Genomic DNA, 24,062 nt, shown 5'->3' with positions numbered 1-24,062 from the left:
AAACATATTGCTTTCCACAGACTAATACTGATTAATTACCTTGTGCTTAAAATATAAAATAACACAAAACAAATTTATAATATAAGTCATGGGCAGGGCTGAAGCATGCTTGAGTATGTCTGTAACTGGTATGATAAAAAGGCCTCTTCGCTCCATTTAAGCAGTGCCTATTATTAATACAACCTGTTTGTCTTTTCTATTGAACATCCCTCTTCAAGAATATAGCATGACATTGAGAAGAACCCATCTGTTTAATCAGAATGAACTGAAATTGACTAAATAATATTTTAATTACTGCAACCAAAGAAAATCTCTTGAATGAAAATTATGGGACATTTTAACTGAATTTTGTTGCACAATCTTCAGAATCATTCATTCAATCATTGTCTGTAACTGCTTATCCATTTCAGGGTCGCGGTGGGTAAATCTGAGTGTTGCCTTCAGATACTGACACTAGTTCCATTTCTCTTTTTGTGTTGTTTCAGGGTATGAAAAAACAGAAGATGCCTCAGAAAAGACCTCCCTAGCTGACCAAGAGGATGCTAGACTAATATTCATCAATCAGCCCCAGTTTACAAAATTCTGCAGCAACCGAGTCAGGTAAGACTCAGCAAACAAAGACTTGTAGCCGTGTTCACTGTGTACTACTGAGTGTATTTTTGACAGCTGACACTGCTTTGTTTTATAGTTGTAACTCGAAGTGCCCAACTTGCATATATATAGTTTTTTTGCAAATATATATTTAGTTTTTTCAGGCTTACAGATAAAGGTGGCTGGTGTTTTTCATCATGATGCTTTAAGTGCAGAGGCACCAGTCAGTGTTGTTCATGGCAGTTTAATCTTTATGTTGAAAAAGAAAAAATATCTGACTTTCTAAAGTACAACATTCACACAACCCTAGCTATGTTTTTAATCCAAGTCTTTTTTACACATGCAGGTGTGGCTTATATTTGTCTATCTTACCTTCTATAGTTTATCTTCTGTAGCTGAATGAAGTGTAGGTGGTAGAGCATGATTACAATGTGTGTGTGTGTGTGTGTGTGTGTGTGTGTGTGTGTGTGTGTGTGTGTGTGTGTGTGTGTGTGTGTGTGAGAGAGAGAGAGAGAGCCTCTGGGGCAGTAGGTGTGTCACAGACGCACTGCAGCAAGTACCTCTTCCACCTGGCACAAAAAGAGGGAGAGAGAGAAAAACAAACGAAAGGGGTAAAGAGAAAATGAAAGTGAGTTGGAAAGACTAAGGCTCATATAGACGAGCTGTGAGAAAAAGAGGGACTAACAGAAGGGAGTGATGCTGAAAACAAGTGATATAAATTATGGCGTGAAAGTGGGAGAAAGAAAAAGAAATGAACAGTACGTGAATGAGAGTGAGAAAATGGAGGAGGCCTGCATAGAGGAAAAGAAGGAATGGATGGAGGGAAAATGAATGAGGGAACATTAGTGTTGCTGAAGGTGTGGAGGAATTATTGCTGAGAATGCAGTAAAGTTCAGACCCCTGCAGCAGCTTACTGTCCAAACTAAATATGAGCTCAGACTAATGGATGGCAAGCAGACACACCAGTGTTTTGACACACCATTGTTTACAGTGCTGGGTCATTATGGTACACACATATACTGCACTAGACACAGTCATATACATATACAAATTCAGAAAAGTGTTATCATACACATAACATTGATGGCATGCTAAACTGAAAATAAAAGCAGAAACTGTAAAAGTTAATTGCTGCTTTATTCAATTTTCACCATCTCACCTCCTTCTGGATTTTTTTAGGTGAGAACCATCTGCATTTTGTGTGTTAACAAGGCATAAATATATTAGTTAAATAAATAACAAATACCTAGTTTGAGCCAAAGAAATCCATGAAAATTGACAAACAAGAATCATTCATAAGCGTTTAAGGAGTCATTTCAGAATTATTCAACTGTTTCACTGCACTCTATTTAACATTTATCCCAGTTCTTCAGTACTGTATAGAAATGTTTTATTAAACAAATTGAGTCCCTTTAGTGTTGTATTTAAAAGATGTTCCCTATAGATGCACTGGAATCTGAGAAATACCATGACAAACAGTTTTCGCAATCTCTGTACACTTCTTACAGCATTATTGCATAGTTTCTGTTTGTATTCTGTGTTAGTTACTCCACACACTGGTTTGGTGCTGTTTGACAATGATAATGCTAGAGTAACTTCAAGCAGTATCAGAGCTAGCAAGAAAGATGGATCTGTCTCTCTGTCTCTCTGTTTCTCTCTCTCTCTCTCTCTCTTTCTCTCTCTCTCTCTCTCTCTCTCTTTCTCTCTCTCTCTCTCTCTCTCTCTCTCTCTCTCTCTCACTCACTCACTTCCTCTTCCCCCATGAGCAGATAAAGCAGTAGCATTAACAGGTCAACTCTGGATGGGCATTCTCTGTCAGACCAGGTTAGCGTCAGTATTCCTGCAGCATGAGCGTTTGGGGATCTCCTTTTGCCTTCTATTTGTTTGTTTATTTATTTAAATGTTTACTTATTTATATATTTATTTTACAGCACACAAACTAACACACATGAATGGACTTAATTTAGAAGTGCCCCCTATTGTAGTTAAGTATTAAACTTAAGTCAACTGGGAGAGGGGAGAGCTTACAGTCTGGCCTCAGGCAACTATTGTGTGTTTTGGCACAGTGTCTCTGTTAGATAGGTATGAAAAGGGATGGGAAAAATGCTACCAATATACGCTTGGTACATGGCACGCAATACGGTTATTTATTTTGGGTACGAGCCTTAACTGAGGAAATTGGCTGATAATCTGCCCACAAGTGACCAACTTACAGACACAGCTCAAATAAACAAACATTACTTGCTGCTTATTTTATTATCATGCAAGACAAATCTTAGTAGATTTGTTCACTGTGTTCTTTTATTTACTTGATTTTGTGTCAGTCTCACTGATTAAAACATTTGGTTTATTGTGACCAATTCCTAATTTTCTAAATGTTGGTTGTTTTTGCAAAACATGCCTTAAACAGTTATCCTGCAGTTATTATACGACCAGCAATGCGCTCATTTTGCCTTCAAATGTGTGCAGTGATATCACTCTCAAATATCTTATCTAGTTTCATGAACTTGTATCTTGAAGCTGCTTTAGAGGAGTTGTGGAGGAAGTCTTGTGGTTTCTGTATGCAGCCCAGAAATTTTGAAACCCACCTTAAAAGGCTTGTAAGCTTGCAGTGATTCCGGAGTAAATCTACTGCGCCACTGGCAGTGTCTTTAGGACTGTCTGACTTACAGAGACATTGACTGATGTTTGTTGTGTATTGTTGTGAGTTTGTGTTCAGTGTGGGTCTGTATGTGTGTTAGGTGTGCTGTGGTCAGCTGGCTGCTTGTCATGCTGGATCTCATTGGAATGCTAATGTGAACTGGAAAGGTTGTCGAGGTCTTGGACGTTCCCTAGTGCAGTGTCCAGTCCAAGCTGTTGCCTCAAGAGTGCTGACCATAGTGCTTTACACAGGGAAGGACATGTTTGGAGTAACTCTACTTTCATCATGCGCAGCATATAAACACACAACCCCTATAAACACTAGCAGGGCATAACCAGTAAAACTTCACCTACCACAAAACAACATTCAGTCTTACACTCTACACACACGGGGTCTTAAGGTTAAACATCAGTCTGTTTTGTATGTGCACATCAGGAGCAGGCCAAGGCTTTCTCTCTTTTAAATAATGCAGCTCTTTGTATATAACCCATGTGAGTGCAAAATGACCAGCAATTAAGGTGGTTCTGTCATAACACTCCTTACAGCACACTGAATTTGTGGCTCATGTGTTTTACACGCATGTGTAACAATGCAATAAAATGTAGTCATGCTCTACTTATTCTGTCCTCACACAAACAGTGCATTTATCACTGTCTGTTCCAACACCGACAGAAACACGAAAGCCTAAAGTCATCATGGGGCTAAGCTATAGAGATGGCATAATCTATAAGGTAGTTAACACCTTGTCTTATGTTTTGTTTTAAGTTCCGATCATAACCAGCCTATAGTTTTGACTAAAAGTGTCCCCATTAATTCCAGGTGAGATCCTTTCTTGTGTAAATTACACATCAACCTCAATGTCATTTTCCTTTTCACTTCTGGTTTTGCTGGTTTGTGATATTTTTAAGCAAACTTGGCTTTTTTACTTTCATTGGCATTGATTATATAAACACCTTTGTTTTTGAGAAACCACCATAAATGTGGTTACAAACATGAACTGATTACAAAAAAATGAATGTTAGTGCTAGTTGTGAAAACCTATAGGACCTCTGCTTTCTGAGCTTTGTCTATCTCTATCCTCTATTTTTGATGTGACTGTTCTTAGAATAGTGGTAAAACCCACTGTGTTGGCTGTCACCATCAGTTGTATTCATAATTGAGCAATCTGCATATTATTTTGCCAACTAATTATTTCGACATATATTTAAACAAACAAATTCTTGCTGGCTAATCAAGAAGCCAGCAATGTTAATGGATGATAATCAGTAATGGATAGTCCTTGTTGTCCTCTAATTAAACGCGATGGGAGAGAACCAGGCTGATGTCGGGTCAGTGTTAATGTTAGGCTTGGTTGTGAATGGCACTGCATTAATGCCATGCGACATTCAACTAATTGTTTAAAATCAGACTGAAGACAGACAAAGATGAAGGGAAAAAAAAGGATGGATCCCAGGAGGGGGAAAAAAGTGTTTTTGAGCAGTAGCTGTGAAAGCTTACAGACACATTGCACTCCTCTACTGATCAAATGCTGGAGAAGCGCCAGATTGAGGAGAGAGAGATGGGAGTAAAGCAAGCTCCTGCCAGAACTTTCCATCTCGCACTGTGCTGCTAATTGCCTGCAGTGTGCTATTGTCTGATAGTGATCTCTGAAAGGAGGATCAGTGAGGCACACTCACAATAAGAGGGGTGCTATCACTTTCACTGACTGTCTCTGTTCTCCATAGTGGCTGTAAGGCTGTGTGTGTGTGTGTGTGTGTGCCTGTGTGAAGTCAGTGTGAAGACTTTTTTCAGTCTAACACTTAAAGGAATAGCAAAGCAACTATTCTTTTAGTATTACTTTATTTTTAATGACTGCTATCCATTTTTAAACAGTTGAATTTATTTTTTAAGTTGATGCTTTGTAGCTGTATGCATGGGCACACAATTAAAATCTGTTTGAAACCAGGTTTTAATAGTTATTTTTCTAAGGAAAAGGTGTCAGAATTGAGTAATTCTGAATGACACGTTGTGCCGCATAGATATTTCTTTACCATTATTAGCCTTTATCCAGCTATATGATTGAATATGCATCTGGCATCTGTATGTGTTTACATACAAGCTTCTGCTAAAGTAAGATTAATAAATCTTATATACCATGATTTTAATTTTGTACGAAGTTGGTTATTATCACCCGTGTGTGTGCCTGTGTGTGTATATTCTATACACCTCATTTTATCACCCCAATACATTACCAGTCATACATCACCCCAAAGTGCATGTGCTCCCAGGCTGTGCACTAATGTGTGTGTATATCAGACAAGAGCCTGTCACTATAGCGCAATGCTTTATTACCCAGTGTCTCTCTGTCTATTTTCTCTCTCTCTTGCTCACTCACTGACTTGATCAGATTATCTCTTGCTCTTTCCCTGATCTCTCTCTCTCTCTCTCTCTCTCTCTCTCTCTCTATCTCTCTCTCTCTCTCTCTCTCTCTCTCTCTCTCTATCTCTCTCTATCTCTCTCTCTCTCTCTCTCTCTCTCTCTCTCTGTTATGTCATCTTCACAGACATTTTTATAGTGCTGTATTGCTCTTAATGGTACCACTGTTGGGTGTAGTTGCTATAGCGGGAATCTGAATGTATATCGTTGGATTAGATGGTGTGGCATTGTCTTACAGGTGGTTGGATGGAGCTTTGAAATAGTTGTAGGGTTTGGTAAGGTTAAGTTTAGGTGTTTATGTGTTGTATTTAGTACATGGTCCTTTGGTTGAAATGCCTGGCACTGTAACTTTATTCTCCCCTACCATTTGTTTCTTTCTCCAGCACTGCGAAGTACAATGTACTGACCTTCCTCCCACGGTTCCTTTACTCTCAGTTCAGAAGAGCAGCCAACTCGTTCTTCCTGTTCATTGCCCTCTTGCAGGTAAGAGACAGTGCCAAATCCATGATCACAACAGCTCTCACTGCTATAGATACACATCTGTCTGGCTCAGATTACTCTAATGCCTGGATGAACTTTAGATAACCCCCGCAGACTTCCAGGGCATCCCCTTTCCCTTGATTAAATTTGAATTGTAGTTTGAGTGTGAAAACTTTTATCTTTAGAAATATCACTTTTTCTTACTTCATTATACTCAAGTTTAATCTGTCTGCATTTACAGAGCTTAGATTTTTGCATGTAATGCTGTAGTAGCATTAAACTGTAGTTCAAAATGTAATGTACTTATAGATATTGTTACTTTTATATGGAATGTAGAGAAAATGAGCAAGAGAATGCAGAACATAAAGAATACTTTATTGTTTATGAAATAAGCAAAGAAGACAAGTCTCTATTTATCTTGCTTGCAGCTGCCATCCTGTTAAACATGAGCTTTTACGGTGTGTTCACTTACCTGAACTGATGACCTTGAGAGAAACAGAGAGAAAGGAGAAAAAAGTGGATAGAGGACTTTGAAGCACAGGTGGTCTGTGTCTTCATTACCCAGCTGTCACCGCAGCGACCTTGAATAAGATTCTGTGTTGCAAAGAGCACTGTGGGCACAGAAATGACTGCAGGGAAGGTGTGGCTTACAAGATGGGTAAAACCATTTACATAAACCATTATTGCAAATGGAAAGCCAAGCCAGTGTTGTTTTTTCCTGACATGCTTTGATATTTTGATACACTACCGAGGAAAAACACAACAGTGAGGTCCAGTGTGGTTTGCTGGCTCCAAGTCTCTGTGCTGTCACTGCTGTGAGATGTAAGAAAGCAGAGTAAGTCAACTCCAGATTGAAGGGGATTCTGTTTCCCATCCGCTATTGAATGTCCTTCCACAGACATGAGCCACTGCTGCCTGTGCTCCCAGCTGATGTTATCAGCCATCTCTCAGTATTTCAGGGCACATTAGAGGTGCATATTTCAGGGGTTGTTAAGACTATGCTCATGTTCTCTTTTACACTGCAGTTTTATTTTAACTAGGTAATCAGCTAGCCGACAATAGAAAATGTCTCTCTGTTGGTGTAAATGAGATCACAGTTATATAAAGTCCTTTGGATATATTTAATTTAAATATCTACAGCAGTGTGTAGAATATTAAAAAATCAGGTTTGTACCTGAAACCTCTGGCCAAATTTAACATGAGCCACAACATGGAAATGGAAGCCTAACAAGGTCAAACCAAACTTAACCACCGTCAATTAATGACAAATGAAAAACCCCACATTGCTGATTATATCACATTGATCTTGTACTTCTTAAGATTATTGATCAACATGTGCAAAATTAGGTATCCAAATTAATGTTTAAATTACACTTCAATGAGTAGTTGCTAATAAACAATGTCTTCATTGTAAATAAACATTGCCTGATTCCTATTTCTCATGCTGGCCTGGCCATAGGGAACTCCCTTCTAACAATAGTCTAGGAAATCTAAAACAGAGTTAAATGTACTCTTAGTATGTGGCACAGTATTAGAAGTGAATGCCTGTTTGTAGGAGGGAAAAGAACCATCATCTACATTAGATGCCCGAATGTGATGCACAGAGACCAACAGGACTGAAGAAAATGGAATGATGAAGTGGTTTGTCAGTAAAAGATATTTGTCATAGGAAACGGCATAGAGAATGAAATATTTTAGAAATCTGTCTGAACCAAATGTAACCTGATGTGAATAGTTGATTCCTTTGGAAATTTGAAACATTTCAGACTTAGATCAATGCATTTAAAAAAGTCCAATTGTTCAAATCAAATTTTACTAAACAACCTGTAGACTACAGCGTATTAAAGCAGAGCATAGTGTACTGTTGAACAATTTAGAGAAGAGTCCAGAAAAGCTCAGCTGTGTGGAGGAGAAGAGTGATGTTATATGTGCTTATTGCTGACTCTTACTCACACATCTTTGCTCCTGTCTGCCAGTTTAATGGTTAACGGCCTGCCCTTGGGTATTCTTCTAGCCTCCTATTGACAAATCATCACACACAGACACAAACACACACAGCCTCAAGGAGAAGCATGGAGAAGCTCCTGAAGTCCATCATGAAGAACACAATCTGTCATTCCCCTTCAAGGACCTGAAGACTAGAAATGTACACAAGACACCTCACAGAGGGATGTCTGTATGCAAAATGGGCATCTATATACAAAAGATAGCCTAGCATGTTGGATCATTCTCTGTTCCTGGATTTCCATATGAATTACAGGAGCAAGAAAGTGGTTACAAACTTTGATATCTTTTCTTTATACTTCTTGCATTGGATCTCAAACTAGACATTTATCTTCAGCTCCCAACCTACCAGAAACAAAGTACTGTATAATGAGCAAGTATGTATGCGTTTCTGTGTTTTATTTTAGCAAATTCCAGATGTTTCTCCAACGGGTCGATGGACCACTCTGGTGCCGCTGCTCTTCATCCTTGTGGTGGCAGCAGTGAAGGAGGTGATAGAAGACCTGGTGAGGCTATACTTTATCTTAAGATAGAATACACTAACACAAAGCATTAGGTCATTCCCTTAGCATGTTTCTGTCTGACTTTAATCACTTCTGGGTGTATTGTAGGGTTGAGATAAGAAAAGTTATTTTTCTATTGCCATAATATTCTGATTGTAAAGCATATGGTGTGTTAAGTAAATACAAATGCTGCTCCATTATTTATATAATGATATATATTTTAATATAATGTTTTAATTGTTGGCATATTTATTTCTACAAAAACCAAACATCTAACAGATTGTTCAAATGCACTTATTGTGACCAAGGTTTTAGGCTTTGACTTTTGAAGACATCGCTTCACTCTTTGATAGCCAGCAAATGAAAAAGTACAAGGCCTTTTGTACTAAAGCCTTAATACCATCTTTTTGATCTTCTCGATTTGCTTGGAGAAGACTGTGAGGGACTACAAGGCAACGATCAGTGTATATTTTCATCTCATTAGTGTTGCCAATACATTCAAGGCTCTTGTAAAATTTTCATAAAATAGCATGTTCAGGGTGAGGCATCTGACCCCTGAGGATCTTCAGTAGCAAAGTGACACTGAGCTGAGCCTTTCTCTGCTCTGGATCCCTCTGGATGGATATTCGATAACTCCCTTCCGGATCCTGTGGTCAGTGTGCCAACACAGCTCTTTTTAGCCTCCTCTGATGGGCAGGATGGGCCTATTAGGTCATGTCTTACTGGCACTAAAGGGCATTAGGGAGTAAACCAGGGTTTAGCCACCCACTTTCTTCTTGTGTTAAATTTGTTATGCTTGTGTCAGCCCAATAATTATTATTAGATTGGTTCCATCTCTAACTCTAATTTGGATGAATATTACATACTCAACTTTTGTTAAAACCATGATTTTTTTTTTCATGGTTCATAATAAAGATTGCTGCAATCCTGTGTTTCCATAAGATTGAGTCAAAAGAAGACATTGCATTTTGTTACTAATGGAGGTTTAGAATAGGCTTATGTATAAGCATATGCCTGGAAGATGTTGGTCCGTTGTATCCCTCTAATCTCTGTTTCTGTGGAAGTGAAATAGAAGCATGTCTTGTCATTTTTCTTTTCTGTATTTTTTGTTACTTACAACTTTTTCATGAATCTGAGTTTAAGAACATTAAGAGCGATAGGATAGCTGGATAAATTGTCTTGTTAGGTGTGAACACACATCCTAATTTTAGTTCGAAAGAGGGAGCTGGATAGTGGAGGACAAGGAGCACAGAGCGCAGCATTGAAAAATAATATATGCAGTGAGAGAGATTAAAAACAGGGAAACAAGTGACTAAAAGAAGGAAAAAGTGGAAGGGAGAAAGAGAGATTTCAGCACTGCAATGGTGTTGGGAAAAGATGAATGGACTATGAAAGTGTGGCTAACTTTTTAGCTTCTCTTGTGCAGTCAGTGGAGACACCACGTGATGAGAGCTAGCAATTCATTAAGCCCTGCAGTAACAGTCAGGGGGCTGAGAGTCCATACCACTGAGAAGGAGAGAGAGTCTGAAGAGTGAGACAGAGAGCGAGAGAAAGATGCTCCCATGGCAACCTGTGGTAATTAGAAACCTCTCAAATCCTAGAGAAACAGAGAGTGAGGGGGAGAGAGTGTGGAGCTCACTGTGAGGCCAAAACCATACCAACCAAACAAACACCTTAACAAAGCTATAGCTACCAGCCTTCACTTCTCAAAGAAAAGTGCTCCTGAATGGTGTTTAAAGGAGAAATAATAAATGTGTTTGCTTAGTTTTCTCTGCACCAGAGAAGGCTGCTGTAGCTAATAAATAATGGAATCATGCAAACTGCCATAGTAAATTATCACACACCCCACCTCAAAAAACAAATTGTTGTTTAATGATCTCAGTATGCTCATTCATGGGATTTCTGACAGTGCATTGTATCACATTGTATTCTCTTATCTAGAAAATGTATTATATTGTTACAGTTCACAAAAGTTACCCAATTTAAAGCATTGATACCTGCTGCTTTTGGAGTTATTATTTTATCATCTCTTTCTACCATGATCTACATGTCAACTAATTAACCATAATGCATTTATAAAAAACTTATAACACACAGCAGGTAAAAGTGGCCCAAATCCGATTGTTTTGTCAAATGTGACACAGTTGTGTCCAGCACAAATCATATTTAATCTGACTTATTGAAATCAGGTTTGGACCACTTTCGTATGTGGTATTGAAATCTGATCCATATATGATCTGTGGCAACGCGACTCTGTCTGAACAGCCAAATTGGAATTCATGTGACTTTTACGTCACTCCCAGCATAGGTGAAGTTACACAAGTACGCAGCCTCAAGATAATAAGCTAAAGAGGCAGCCAATATATTTTGTTTCTCTCCCTCTTTTTTTGTTCATAATTGCTCTATATAAAATACTTTGGTTGTATTTAGACCTGTTCTTATCTTGTGTTTCCAGAAACGCCATAAAGCTGATAGTGTTGTCAACAAGAAAGAGACCCAAGGTAATGAATTTTATTTTAGTGTCACTAGGTGATGTAATTGCTTGTTATTTTACTGGGAGTCAGTACTAAGGAGATATATACTAAACATGTCTTCCTCCATATCTCTCTCTCTCTCTCTCTCTCTCTCTCTTTCTCTCTCTCTCTCTCTCTCTCTCTCTGTCTCTCTCTCTCCTTCTCTCTCTCTCTGTCTCTCTCTCTCCTTCTCTCTCTCTCTCTCTCTCTCTCTCTCTCTTTCTTTCCCTCTCTCTCACTCTCTCAGTGCTGAGAAATGGTGCCTGGGAGATTGTACACTGGGAGAAGGTACAGCATCTCAGCAGATAGTACATCACACCAGCAACCCTTCTGTTAAATAGCAAGTCAGAGAGACAGGAAGCAGAAGAATGGGAAGAATTTCAGAGAGAAAGAGAGAGGGATCATTCTCCTCTGTATTTGTCTGGTTAGAAGTATAGTAATATCATTCCAGACTAATCATGACATAATTCAAATTTTTATATTCTTTTAGTGAGTTAATCAATAAATTTTATTGAGTTCATCAATAAATATTCACTCACTAAAAGACCTATCATGCCCATCATTCTGTTTTACAAACCATGGGTGCTAAAGAAATCTACAGATGTGGACACTAAGGAATGTACACAAAATATATAGCTTCCTGTACATGGCTGTTTGCCTTCTTTCTGATACTGGAGCAGCCAGTGCTCCAGTATCAGCCTCTAGTGACTTATAGATTTTCAGTATATCTTCACATCTTCAAGACACATTTTAAGTCAAAGTATTCCTAGGCTTAAATCTAGCAAATCTTGCTCAGTGTGGCACCATTATGGGCGTGTTAGTAATGGTTACCTTTTCATTTTGGCAGGAGTACCCCTTTACATTTACATTTTTATCTAATTTTACATTTATGGCTTCTGGCTCATTAATCCAGAGCAACTTACAAAAGTGCTTTGTCATCTTCTTCAGAGAATGCAGCCTCAACAGTAGAAATAAGATTAGAGTCCAAATATCTTTGAACTAATGCACAGATAAATGTAAGAGTCTGTGTCGTACCCTGAAGAGAAATACCAAATAAGCATGCAATACCAGACCACAATAAATGCCTGTACCTTGGGAAGAAAAACACATTTCAGTACATTTAGCCAATTCAAGGTGTTTAGATGAGTGCAAGGTGAATGATTGTTTTTATATAAGGTATATGCATAAAGCTGCAGGTTGGACAGCCATTGGAAGTTTGTTCCTCTGTCTGGAATCCACAACAGAATTGTTTTCCACACCAGTTGAAAGATGATTCTTCAAGCCATTCTTGAGTCATACTTGAAGCCTGAAGCACTCAAGGTATGAATTTGTTTTTGACAATTGCCATCCTGTAAGGAGGGGCTGGTCCATTCTTGGATTTGTAGGTGAGCTTCATGGGCCTGATGGCCTGCAAAGAAAGAAGAGTGAGTCAGTTGTAGTAGGAGAAACCTGCATCTGGTCAGGTTTGAAACAGAAGTCAAGAATGAAAATTGGTCATACAGAGTTCCCCTCAGTCTGCATGCTGCTTCAGATGGAGTGACCTGGGAACACTTGGTCTCATGTGGTGAATTTATTTTTGTTGCAACAAAGTAGCAAGTACTTTGTTGGACTAATACAGTTGCTTTAAATACTCAAAAGTGTATGTCAAAATCTAATCTAATCATGTTCTTATAACTTATATTTTAAATGTATTTACTATTTGACTTAAGATTGTAATTTAATATTGCAGAGGTAGTATATTAATCTCTGTAATCTCACTCTGTCCTTCTTCAATTCTTCTTTTGCTCAGGTTGTACAATATTAATGATGCATCTACTTGTATGTGGTGGCCAAACAGACAGTGATGTACCTGGAAATGCAATATCTTACTTGATTATTCATAAAGAGCAGTGTAATTAATGTATTGAAAATGCATTGCTCTAAATAATTAAGTGCAAGTGAGAGGATCTGAATACCATTGACTAGTGATTTGACTGGCATTTTATTTGTATTGTCCGAATTTACTGTCATGGTCTGTTCTGTTAAACATTAAGTGTGTCCTTTATAACATCATATTAGCTGAAGCAGTATATTGATAATATAGATTAGAGGAGAGAACAATGTGAAATGATGAAAAGTAGTGTGAATCCCAGAATGAGATTCAGGAATCTAATCTGAGCTTTGCTACTTTGCCTCTAGTGTGATTCTGTTCTAGGCTGTGGAAGGAAAAAAGATTGAAATGTGTTTTACTTCAGCTTGGCTACCTTTGTGTCTGCATTCAAGCTTTGGTGTAAATGTACCAATCTGTAGAGCTGAACTTCCCATTACTTACTTCTCAATTTAACCACAAAGTAAAACACTGAACTGTGACAGGATAAACAGTGCAGCTGTTTTTTATTAAACACAGAAGGCATATTATATCCATCCTTTGTTTGATTCATACTTCAGAAGCTGGGTAGCAGCTTTGTTTTTTCTTTCCCCAGCTGTTAAATGAAATGATTGGCTGTAAATCTTACCTGAGAAATATATTTATTCACAATGTCATGAAAAACACCCTACTTCTGTTTTATATGGCAGTCAGCACAAAAATTCCAGGTACTCCCTTCAGTGTTAGGAACAAACTCAGATTTTGTCTGACATTAGCCAGGCTGCATTATGAATTTTAATATTTCTGATATTTTTTTTCCTTTTTAGGCAACATTAAATTCACTCAACAGTTTAATATAACACTGAATTGATAACTAGTCTGCTTCTTACAGGTAGTGGTGGGGGATATAGTTAAAATAAATGGCAAAGATTACGTTCCTGCAGATGCTATACTGCTGTCCTCCAGGTAGAGATGAACACTTCACTGGCATAATAAGAAATTTGAGCTCCCCTCTTTCATACTCTCACACCGCACAAAAGGAAGTGAGGCACAGAACATCAAAATGTAAAGCTGAAATTCAGTGAAAATAGCAGAGAAATAAATCTGTTAATAGTGCAGTTTACCTGTTACAGCAAAACATCTAGAAAATATATTTTTTTAAATGTGCTGTAGGAGAGGAAAAACACTCCTAAGTTTAAAATAATAAAACTATAAGCCGAGAACTTTTAGACTATCTTTATTGGTTCATTTATCGTGAACTTCAACATAAGGTAAAGTTATAAAATGTTTAATTAACTGCAGTTAATAAACAAGTGCAGACTGCACTGTTTAAAGCCCCACTTCCTTCAGATGGTGCTCTGACACTGATTAATACTTTCAGGTTTTACCTCTGTTCTGAGTTTCTCCTTTTCATTCACAAAATTCATCTGTCAACCAGGTGTAAATCTGGCCAAGTTAGTTATTGCTGCTAGCTCCAGTGTGAAAATGATCTTGTACAGCTTCATATTAGCATCTGTGATTCATTTTCAGTAGCTGTATAACAGCTTTTCTCCATTAGACTGGCACGTGTTTGTTTTGATTGGCCTGGCACAGATGGCTTTTGTGTATTGAACATGGGGTCTGACATTGTGTTTCTTCCTGTGTAGAACTTAAATGTGTGTGTGTTTCTGTGTGTCTCTCTTCCTGGTTTGGGTCTATGTGCTCTTTCCCTTTGGTCCATTTTTTCCCTCTTTATTTTATTACCCTCCCTTCATCCTTCCCCTGCTCCCTCTGTGTTTGGTCAACACCTCCACATCCACTACGCCCTCGCCCCTGTGCGTTGGGACTGCTGGGTAATTTTAAGGTGGCGATAGGGGAGGTAGTCAAAGCTTCCAACGGAGATCACCTCCCGGCTGACCTCATCATACTGTCATCCAGGTCAGGAACAGCAGTGGGCTGCATGAGCAAGGGGTGGGGTGTGAGCAGTGCACAGGTGGAGGCTGTTTTCACTTTGTTCTTTACTTTTGGCCTTGAGCTTCCTGTGCTAGTATTGCCTTGCCGCTACTGCAGATCTGTCAGTGTTTAGTCAGTTTATTTAGTTTAGCATCTGGATATTGTGTAGAGAGAAATTGAACTATACATGCTCCACTCACACATGGTACAGAAATGACCAGATCAGAAAATCTTGACAGAATGTTGGAGAAATTCCCATTCAGTCAGATTGTAGCTCTGTGTTTTAAAATTTGGTAAAAGTTTACAAAGCCGATAAATGTTGTGGCAAATTGTAACTAGTTCGATTTGAAATTACAATAACTTTTTGCCACTTGTGTTAGTTTGTTTCTGAAACAGAAAACAACACATCCTAAACACAGATGACCTTATATATGCAAAGCAAGTGTGTGTATTTTGTCCTACAGGTTTAATATGATTTTTTCAAAAATCCTGTAAAGATTTTTTCAACCTGGCAAACGTTGCTATGAAAAAATCTGGACAGAGCATGGTTGGATTAGTTTGGGTCTGCTTTTAATTAGGATTTTTTATGTAGACTCAAAAATCTTGGCTTAAATGAAAACAAAGGGGTTTTTTTTAGTGTGTTTTTGGCTTGTGTGTTTTATATGTATGAGCCTTTAGCTCAGAGTACTTCACAGCTACAGAAGGGGCCTGTGAATGAATGAAGTCTGTAAATGGTATGAACTGGATCAGTGCATGGCTTCAGCTGGAGCACTTTGAGTGACACACTGCATGTTGTTACATCACTCAATTAACACACTGAGCAGCATTCTTAATGCTGTTGCATATTGTCTTGACACAAAGTAGATAACTGTAAATGATGTGAATATATATACTAAACCATCATATACACTTTGTAAAGTAGATATGTTCATGAGCTATAGAAACAGGAGAGATCAATTGTTATTGATGTCCTTTAATGTTCTATTTAAGCAGGGTTTTAGGAAGTTAAATAGAGTATTAGTTGAGTGTGACATTATTTGTTAGCTTGTTGGGCAGAAAACAAAAGCAGTTTGATTGTTCTGTAGTTTTTTCTCTTCTTTTGCATGTACTGTTTCACTGTTAACTCCCCATCTGTGTGCTGTGCCAGTGTGCTCCACTTTCCCTATGTTGCATCAAGAAAAAAACAGCTCAATACAAAACATTAAAATAAACAAAGATGTCAGCATTCTGTTTAAACAAGGTAATATTGTCCTCAGATGTATGGAGACGTTTGAAATTACACATTAAGAAAGCAATAAGCTAGAAATGTGTGTAAATTAGAAATGAGCTGTCTGTACATTCTTATGGGTGGAATATGAAGCTCTGTGTGTATCAGAAAATGGCATCTTTGGTTGTTAGGCTTGTATTGATCTGTTTGACTAACCCACATTTTATACCATTCAATTTTAAAATTGTTCTTTTTAAGCTCTAGACAATTTTCAAATCTCTGTGATATGTTACTACTCTATTTTTCTCTAACACACCCAAAAGATATGGAATCATATCAGTAAATCATGTGTGTGTGTTTTTAATGAATGTTGGAAAAATGTATATTTTTCTAATTTTGCTGTTTATTTCACCGTAGTGAACCTCAAGGCATGTGTTACATAGAAACCTCAAACCTGGATGGAGAAACAAATTTAAAAATTAGACAGGTAAGTATTGGCTTGCTGTTACATATTGCCTCTTACTAAATTGGATCAGGATTTACAGATGCATTTACATTTATTGCATTAATGCAAAGCTTCTGATTTGTGTTGTGATTTTAAATGGACAACTTGGTGATCTATGGTGAGCAAATTGCTACATATTATGTAGTTTTATGTTACACAGATATATAACACATGTGTGCTGTTTTTAGGGCCTGCAGATCACCTCTGAGATCAAAGACATTGAGAGCCTGACGCGTCTGTCTGGCAGAATGGAGTGTGAGAGTCCTAACAGACATCTGTATGAGTTTGTGGGCAATATTCGACTGGATGGGCATAGGTGAGGTCACAAAATGATTGTGTCAACACTACATGTCTAAAAGCATTATGCTGTGGGACAGAAGAACTGTGAACTGTTGATTAATAACAGACCATTTGCTATGAGTTGGAGGGGCACTGGTCATCAAAACATCCAAAACTAGCCCTCCAACATCAGACTGTAAATGTTTGGTTAAGAAGAGAAATGCAGTAGGTGCGGCATATTTTTTACTATGAATTATGAACAAAAAACACTGTACTATATTTGTGCACTTGTGATACTTGTAAAGATGCTTGCAGGTGTTTTTGTGTGTGTTTTTTTTGCTGACATGTTTCAGCATGAGGTATTGCTTCTTTGTGCAGTGAATTTGGGTTTTGTTCCCAGAATGTTACACAAGTATATCCTTGGTGTTCACAAACAAAACTCCTAATTTCAGAATTTTACATTTGAATCCTGAACATAACACACTTACACAAGAACACACCCCCAAAAACAACCCACTACAAACATTAATGACCTCATTGTATTAATAATATGTACCATATTTTAAGACTTTTCATTTAGTTTTCCTGTTTAAAACTGTTGTTTTATGAAAATTTACAAATATGCAACTCTCCTTCCGAGTTCTCACCTCGTGTCACTGTTGGTGAGGAATTTGTTGTGTTCTCCCTGTGTCTGTGTGAAATTCTTGAGGTGCTTCAGTTTCCCCCCGTGATCCAAATACACTTGTTTGGCTGTGTGAAACAGCCCACAATGAATGTGTGAGTGTGTGCATGAATATGTGATGCCCTGTGATGGACTTGTCACTTGTGCCCTGGGTGTTTTCCTGCCTTGCACCCAGTGATTCCTTGTTGGCTCTGCACTGAAAACTGGTTATTAATGATTGAATGAATGAATGAAACATGCCATGCTAGAACATTTAATGATTTGCCTTTTGATAAGCAGCCATACTTCTGATGATAAACTGTAGAATTTGTCAAGATTCTATAATAATTAATGTGTATTTTTTTAATCCAGCACAGTGCCACTAGGTCCAGATCAGATCCTGCTGAGAGGAGCCCAGCTGAGGAACACACAGTGGGTGCATGGCATTGTGGTTTACACTGGACATGACACTAAGCTTATGCAGGTGAGTCTAATCTTCAAATGGGATTTAAGCATCTTCACTGCCTGAAAAGCATGAGATTTTGTGAGCAAAAGTTAAGCTAGTTCTTCTTAAAGGCAGTTGATGCTAAAGCAGGGAGTAGTTAACTGCTTAGATTTTGTCTTTGTGCATGTGCAACATATATACATCTGTCTATAAATATAACATTTAAAATGACCTCCTTGTTTCACACTCATCAGGAGCAAACAAAGTATGCAGAGCAACAGGTTCACAACAATCTTGTACTTTTCAGAATTTTTCAGATTTAATTTCATAATAGATAAAATTTTATTGCCCATTAAGCAAACTGGCACTTAAAAACATACAACAACAAGATAAGAAGAAGAAGAAACATGTTTATTGATCCCCTTAGGGGAATTGCGTCTCTGTATTTAACCCATCCGTGTCAGTGAAAACACACGCATGCACTAATGAGCAATTCTTCACACACACTAGGGGCAGTGAACACATGCAACTGCAGCAGAGGGCTGCCAACCACCTCTGTGTTCTGGGAGCAGTTTGAAGTTTAGGTGCCTTGAGCAAGTTAAATTCAGCCAAGAATGAACTTTTTTCTTGTCAGTCCTGGGAGTTGAACTGGCAACCCTCTGGCCTCAAGCTCGTGTTTCTAACCTCAAGGCCATGGCTCCCCACAAAAACTTCTTCTATCTACACAACAAAGTAATCTTGGATAAGAAAATTCTAATATCAGTTAAACAGTTAATATCAAGTGTTAGCTTACTTTGGTTATAGCTTATCCAACCTACAGCTCCAAAGTGTTAAAGCCATGAATGCTATGCTTCACTAGCCAGACTCTAACCTATGTACAAGCAGCATACATACTTTATTAAATTGTCACGTGTCCTTTCTGCAGAACTCTACAAGACCTCCCTTAAAGCTGTCCAACGTGGAGCGCATCACTAACTTTCAGATCCTGGTTCTGTTCGGCTGCCTGCTGGCCATCTCATTGGTGTGCTCTATCGGGCAGACCATCTGGAAGTACCAGTATGGAAATGACGCCTGGTACATGGACCTCAACTGTAAGGGTCTCACCGGTCATCCTCCTAATGCTGTACCCTCCACCTGTTTCTGTCTCTGCTTGATCATTGGTTGCATTTTATTTACCTGCATTAATGTCAGTGTTTCCTTTGTGTTCGCTATATGTAAACAAATATGCATTGGCAACACATGTGAATATTTGTTAAAAAGTGGGAAATAGAGTATTTCCCTGTAAGATAAAAAACCTGTTGACATGCATACACACCTGTTTTGTATGTGAAAATGGTTGAGTATCGCAACGCTGCTGAAGTTTTTGTTATCTGTTTCCTTTCTAATGTTCTGTTTGGTTTCTTTTGTTTCTTTTCTTTGTTTGTCGTGTTTTGTTTTTGTTTTTTAACAGCTCCAGGTAACAACCATTTAAAAGCCCTGGCCATGTGTGAATCAGCCCTTCTTACTAATCCCTAGCTGAGGCTCAGGCTTTGCTGAGCAAACCCAGGCCGTAATGCGGTTGCCCTACTTTGTGAGGGTGATTGCAGAAGACGGCACACACCAGGGACCAAGTGATAGGTTTTTGCCCTCCAGCTCTGTGACTGTATAGACCCTCATAGTGCCTGATCTGAGCCATGTTTATCCCTCTATCACCATCCTTGTGACGCGTTAAGCTTTTTGCAAGTATTTGGCCCTAACCTTTTGCCTGTTGTTTTACTCTGTCTCTCTCTCTCTCTTTCTCTCTCTCTCTCTCTCTCTCTCTCTCTGTCTCTCTTTCTATCCTCCATGTTTGTGATGCCTTTTCCTCCCTCAAACATTCACATGAGGTAGAGGAGTAAGCAGCACTTGCAGGGCCTTTTCTAAGAGTAGTCATGATACATTTTTCCTACTTAGCAGAAGAGCCTAAGGGACGAACACTGACATTTTGTAAATGCCTCGTCCTGCTCTTCCTCCTCTTCCTCCTGCAGCTACTGCTCCTGTGTGCTGGAATGCCTTTTGTTTTACTGCCACTGACTGACCTGGTTGAATTGCTGCATTTTGAAGCTGTATGAACACTTTTCAAAGACAGTAGGCTGACTATAGTTTAGAAGACTAATGCCTGTATTTGTTAAACAACAAAAAAGTGTTAAAGGAACATATCAGTTACACAGCTTGCCACAGTGCAGACACTGAGCTGCTTGCAAATTGATTAACGCGTCACCGCATTCATTACTCTTTATTTCTTTGGGCCTGTATGAGAAAGGTTGTTTGTGTTCAAATCAACTGTAGCTTGTTTTATGACCTGTGCTGTTCCCTGCCCATCTGTGGTGCGAAGTGAGAGGAGGAGAGACTTCTCACTCAGCTCAGCTTTCTGAGCACCGCCTTGCTTTTCTGATTTGCTGCTGTGCTTTATGAAGTCAAGTCAACAGCCTGAGTCTAATGTAGTGATCATAGCTTGGAAGGGAATGGTGCAGTCATAATTCAAGCCTCCATTTGAAGAGTGATTGTATTCGTTTAAAGGAGTGAGACTTTGTCTAATCCTGTTTATTTTCAATATCCTGACCAGAAAAGAGAGGGGTGGCATTACGTATTATGTAAAATATACTGGCAACATGACTTAAGATGCACATTGTTAATATCTGCATGTTTATTTATGAGAGACATGGCATTAGTTAGGTATTTAGTTTGGATTTAGTTTTGATTCATTTGTGTACAGTTTTCACCATTGACTTTTAGAATAATCCCCTTTTTTGTTTAAGTGAGAAGTGCACAGGATGCTTAAAGTGTAGATATTCACACTGCTTTTACCATAGAGGAATTAGCTCATACAGCAGGAGGATGAGCAATTATTCATCATAAATTATTCATTTGACCTTCAGCCCTGTGTTATTCCTGTCATCAGTCTTGCCCCTGACGTTTTTCCCAGGCGTCTCCTAATGAACTCATGCTGCTTTATGCAGCTATTAATTAGCATGCATTCATGCAACCTCCAGCACTGACCCCCTCCATGTTGAAGGCCAAGTCATGAAAATAACAGGTAGCATTTTATTCAGCACACTGGCCATAAATGTTGATAAGTGTCATGAAAAATGCTGACCCACAGTGACGTTGTTAACTCTTCTTTCTAACCCCAGGGTCAGAGCTGGAGCTCTGCTGCTGCTTTTGTCTTCCGTTCCGAGCCAGCTCCTATTGTATCCCGCAGTCTTTATCTTAAAGTAAAATTAAAATTATACACTAAAATGAAATACTGAACTGAAGCCAGTAGCCCCTTGTCATTAGTACAACTGCACATCTAAGAAATCACATGCTTGCCTCAAACTGTACTGAGTTTTTAAATAATCTCAATTATTCTAGCTTGTATTGATTCTGACAATGAACAACACAACAGTTTGAAACTGATGAGTTAATAACTTAACAGTTAAAATAACCTAATAAATTTGGGGTAAGTGTATTACATTTTTGGGTAAACCATCACTCTAATGACTTTAATCATATCCTTCTTTGTAATTAGTGTTCTGCTTTAGAAAGTAGCACTGTTGGTCTTTTGGTTGCATCCTTAGTGTATAGCATTCACTGCAATGATCTTGCATAAATACATAATACAGCTTTATTGTCCATTACACAATGAATGTGTGGCCATGGTGACTTTTACTGTAGCTTCCTTAACAACACTGACATTGCTGAACTTGTGCAGAGGGCAGTAAATGCCTCTTGCCTCTTGGGCATTCCATGATTGTTGAATGTCTCCGTCTTCAACAAATCAGTGAGAATAGTAGGACAAACCCCAAAAAAGTTTCCATAAGATGGGGCATTTAGTAAAATGCAATAAAAAAAACAGAATATGTGATGTGTTAATTATCTTGAAGTTGTTATACAACTGAAGTTTTCAATGAACAAAGGAATTTTATTTTGTAAATATTAAACAATTTAGACTTTATTTGCTGGAAACACACTTCAAAAATGTTCAGACAAAGGCAAATTAAGTATGACCATGTTTCCATAATAAGCAGGGAAATATGTAAAAGGCAAAGGCATCATGATTGGTTACAATAGGAATCACCAAAGAATCCAACAAAGATGGTATTTTTATGGTATTTATATTTCTTTAATATTGAGATAGTCCAAAGCTGTCTGTGTAGGGCAGGGCTCGGCAACCCGCGACTCCAGAGCCGCATGCGGCCCTTTGATCCCTCTGATGCGGCTCAGCTTTTGAAAATAATTACTGAGTATTTAATTAAAATGTATTTTATTTTTGTTTGTTCATTTTCGAAATGTAACTCTATGAAGATTATGGCGATCTTGTAACATCTAATATATTTTAATATTTAAAATATTTTGTCGCTCTTAATACACGTCACAACTTCCAACGTGCGACACCCGCCAGTGTGCGGTTTCTTGAACTTTTTGACAGCTGACTGCACGGCGCCAGTAAAAGGATGACGGCACGCAGAGAGAGGACAGCATTTTTGTTTGCTGCCAGTGGATAAATTAAGTTCGGCGTTTTTTTCCCCATTACTACAAGGACTCAAATAGACATTGAGTATTTTACTTAACCGTCAACCCAAAGTCTTTTTTTCTGAGTTAAAAATTTTTTGTTGCATGAAGAAATGTTATTTCATTTTTCATAGTTTGTTTATACATAGCACAAAGGCAAAAAAAAAAAAAAACCCTGTTATGTGCAGTGTTATTTCATATAAAATGTCAAAGGGATTTTGTGGCTCCCAGTGTTTTCTTTACTATGTGAAACGGGTCCAAATGGCTCTTTGAGTGGTAAAGGTTGCTGACCCCTGGTGTAGGGCAACATTGCTAAAGTGCTTGTTGAGTGCTTTGAGCCCTCAGACGGCATGGCATAAGAAACTGTTGTCCTACATAGTAAATATAGCCAAATGGACTTGGGAGCACTTTGAAAACCCTTGTCACATAACAGTATTCACCACTACATCAAGAAATGCAACCTGTTGCTCGGTTACCCAAGGAGAGAGCCACACGTCAATTTTTGTGGAAAAACTAATGAGTTCTCTAGGCACAAGCTCATCTTAAATGGTCCAAAAGACCAAAAGTTGTGCTCTGATCAGAAAAGCAGTGTTTCAGCTTGTTTTTTTTTTATAAGAAACAAACGCTGTGTTTTCTGTGCTAATAACAAAAGGGACCATCCAGAATATTATCTGTGATAGATGCAAAAGTCCACACTCTTGTGGTATGACTTGCGTATGTAAGAGGTTTCTGTTGATGTAGAGGTGAACATTGAGTTTTTAGAGAGATATATGTCTTATACTGGGAGGTCCATTGTTATTTTAGCAAAACAAAACCAGGCATCATTCTGTACATGGTACAACAAAATGGCTTCATAGACACAGGGTGCATTTGTTTGACTAATCTGCCTGTTGTCCAGGTCTGTCTCCTACACTGCATCATAAAAACCTGTATAAAGTAAGAATGCACTCATTTCCCAAATAATTAAATTGTATAATTAAAATGAAACAGTGGTTAACATGCCATTGTCCCAGCTTTTTGGAGCGTGTGGCAGGTGTCAAATTGTAAATATTTGCAATATAGACTGTTCAATAAAAACATCGTAAGACTTTTATTTGTGATTTTGTCAGTTAAAAATACACTAGGTAATAGTGTTATCTTATAATTACAACGTCACAATCATTGTGACATTAACAGACCTGTAATAGGGAGAATAGAGCTTCTGTTGTTGTAACTCCAGGCTCAGCACTGAAGAGACTGCACTATGTAACTTTTGGAGGAGGGCAGGAAACCTTCAAGAAAATTTACATATCACAGTTTTATGTTTTTTACAAATTGTCCCAACATTTATGGAAATGGGGTTTGTAAGTAACAATATATTAAATGAAATGTAGCACTGTTTTATTCATAAACTTGTTGAAATTTCTAGCATTTCGTAGTGTTTATATTTTAATATGTGATTCTAACCTGTGGTCTCCACTCCCTGAAAGGATTCTAAATGTCACCACTCTCTTTTCACCCCCTCGTGAAGAGGGTAATGAGCTTTGGG

At 38.2% G+C, this 24,062-nt stretch overlaps 1 protein-coding gene across 6 annotated transcripts in view; it reads left to right on the top strand.

Annotated features, from left to right (window-relative positions):
- atp8a1 (ATPase phospholipid transporting 8A1) overlaps nt 1-24,062 on the top strand; it is a 121,929-nt gene that overhangs the window by 22,969 nt on the left and 74,898 nt on the right. For 2 of the 6 annotated variants that reach the window (XM_066648822.1, XM_066648819.1), the window contains exons 2-11: nt 486-600; nt 6,031-6,130; nt 8,539-8,637; nt 11,090-11,135; nt 11,395-11,435; nt 14,837-14,910; nt 16,550-16,619; nt 16,826-16,953; nt 17,950-18,061; nt 18,948-19,113. In XM_066648822.1, coding sequence (XP_066504919.1) covers nt 486-600; nt 6,031-6,130; nt 8,539-8,637; nt 11,090-11,135; nt 11,395-11,435; nt 14,837-14,910; nt 16,550-16,619; nt 16,826-16,953; nt 17,950-18,061; nt 18,948-19,113 — 951 coding nt within the window. Of the gene's footprint in view, nt 1-485; nt 601-6,030; nt 6,131-8,538; nt 8,638-11,089; nt 11,136-11,394; nt 11,436-13,885; nt 13,960-14,836; nt 14,911-16,549; nt 16,620-16,825; nt 16,954-17,949; nt 18,062-18,947; nt 19,114-24,062 lie in introns of those variants that run through there. The other 4 variants (XM_066648821.1, XM_066648820.1, XM_066648824.1 and 1 more) reach the window with 2 other exon arrangements.

The sequence above is a fragment of the Hoplias malabaricus genome, chromosome 17 (genome assembly GCF_029633855.1).
Source record: "Hoplias malabaricus isolate fHopMal1 chromosome 17, fHopMal1.hap1, whole genome shotgun sequence".
Classification (NCBI taxonomy): domain Eukaryota; kingdom Metazoa; phylum Chordata; class Actinopteri; order Characiformes; family Erythrinidae; genus Hoplias; species Hoplias malabaricus.
Note: the sequence above shows the minus strand (reverse complement) of the source record. Positions and strands in the feature narration are given on the sequence as shown.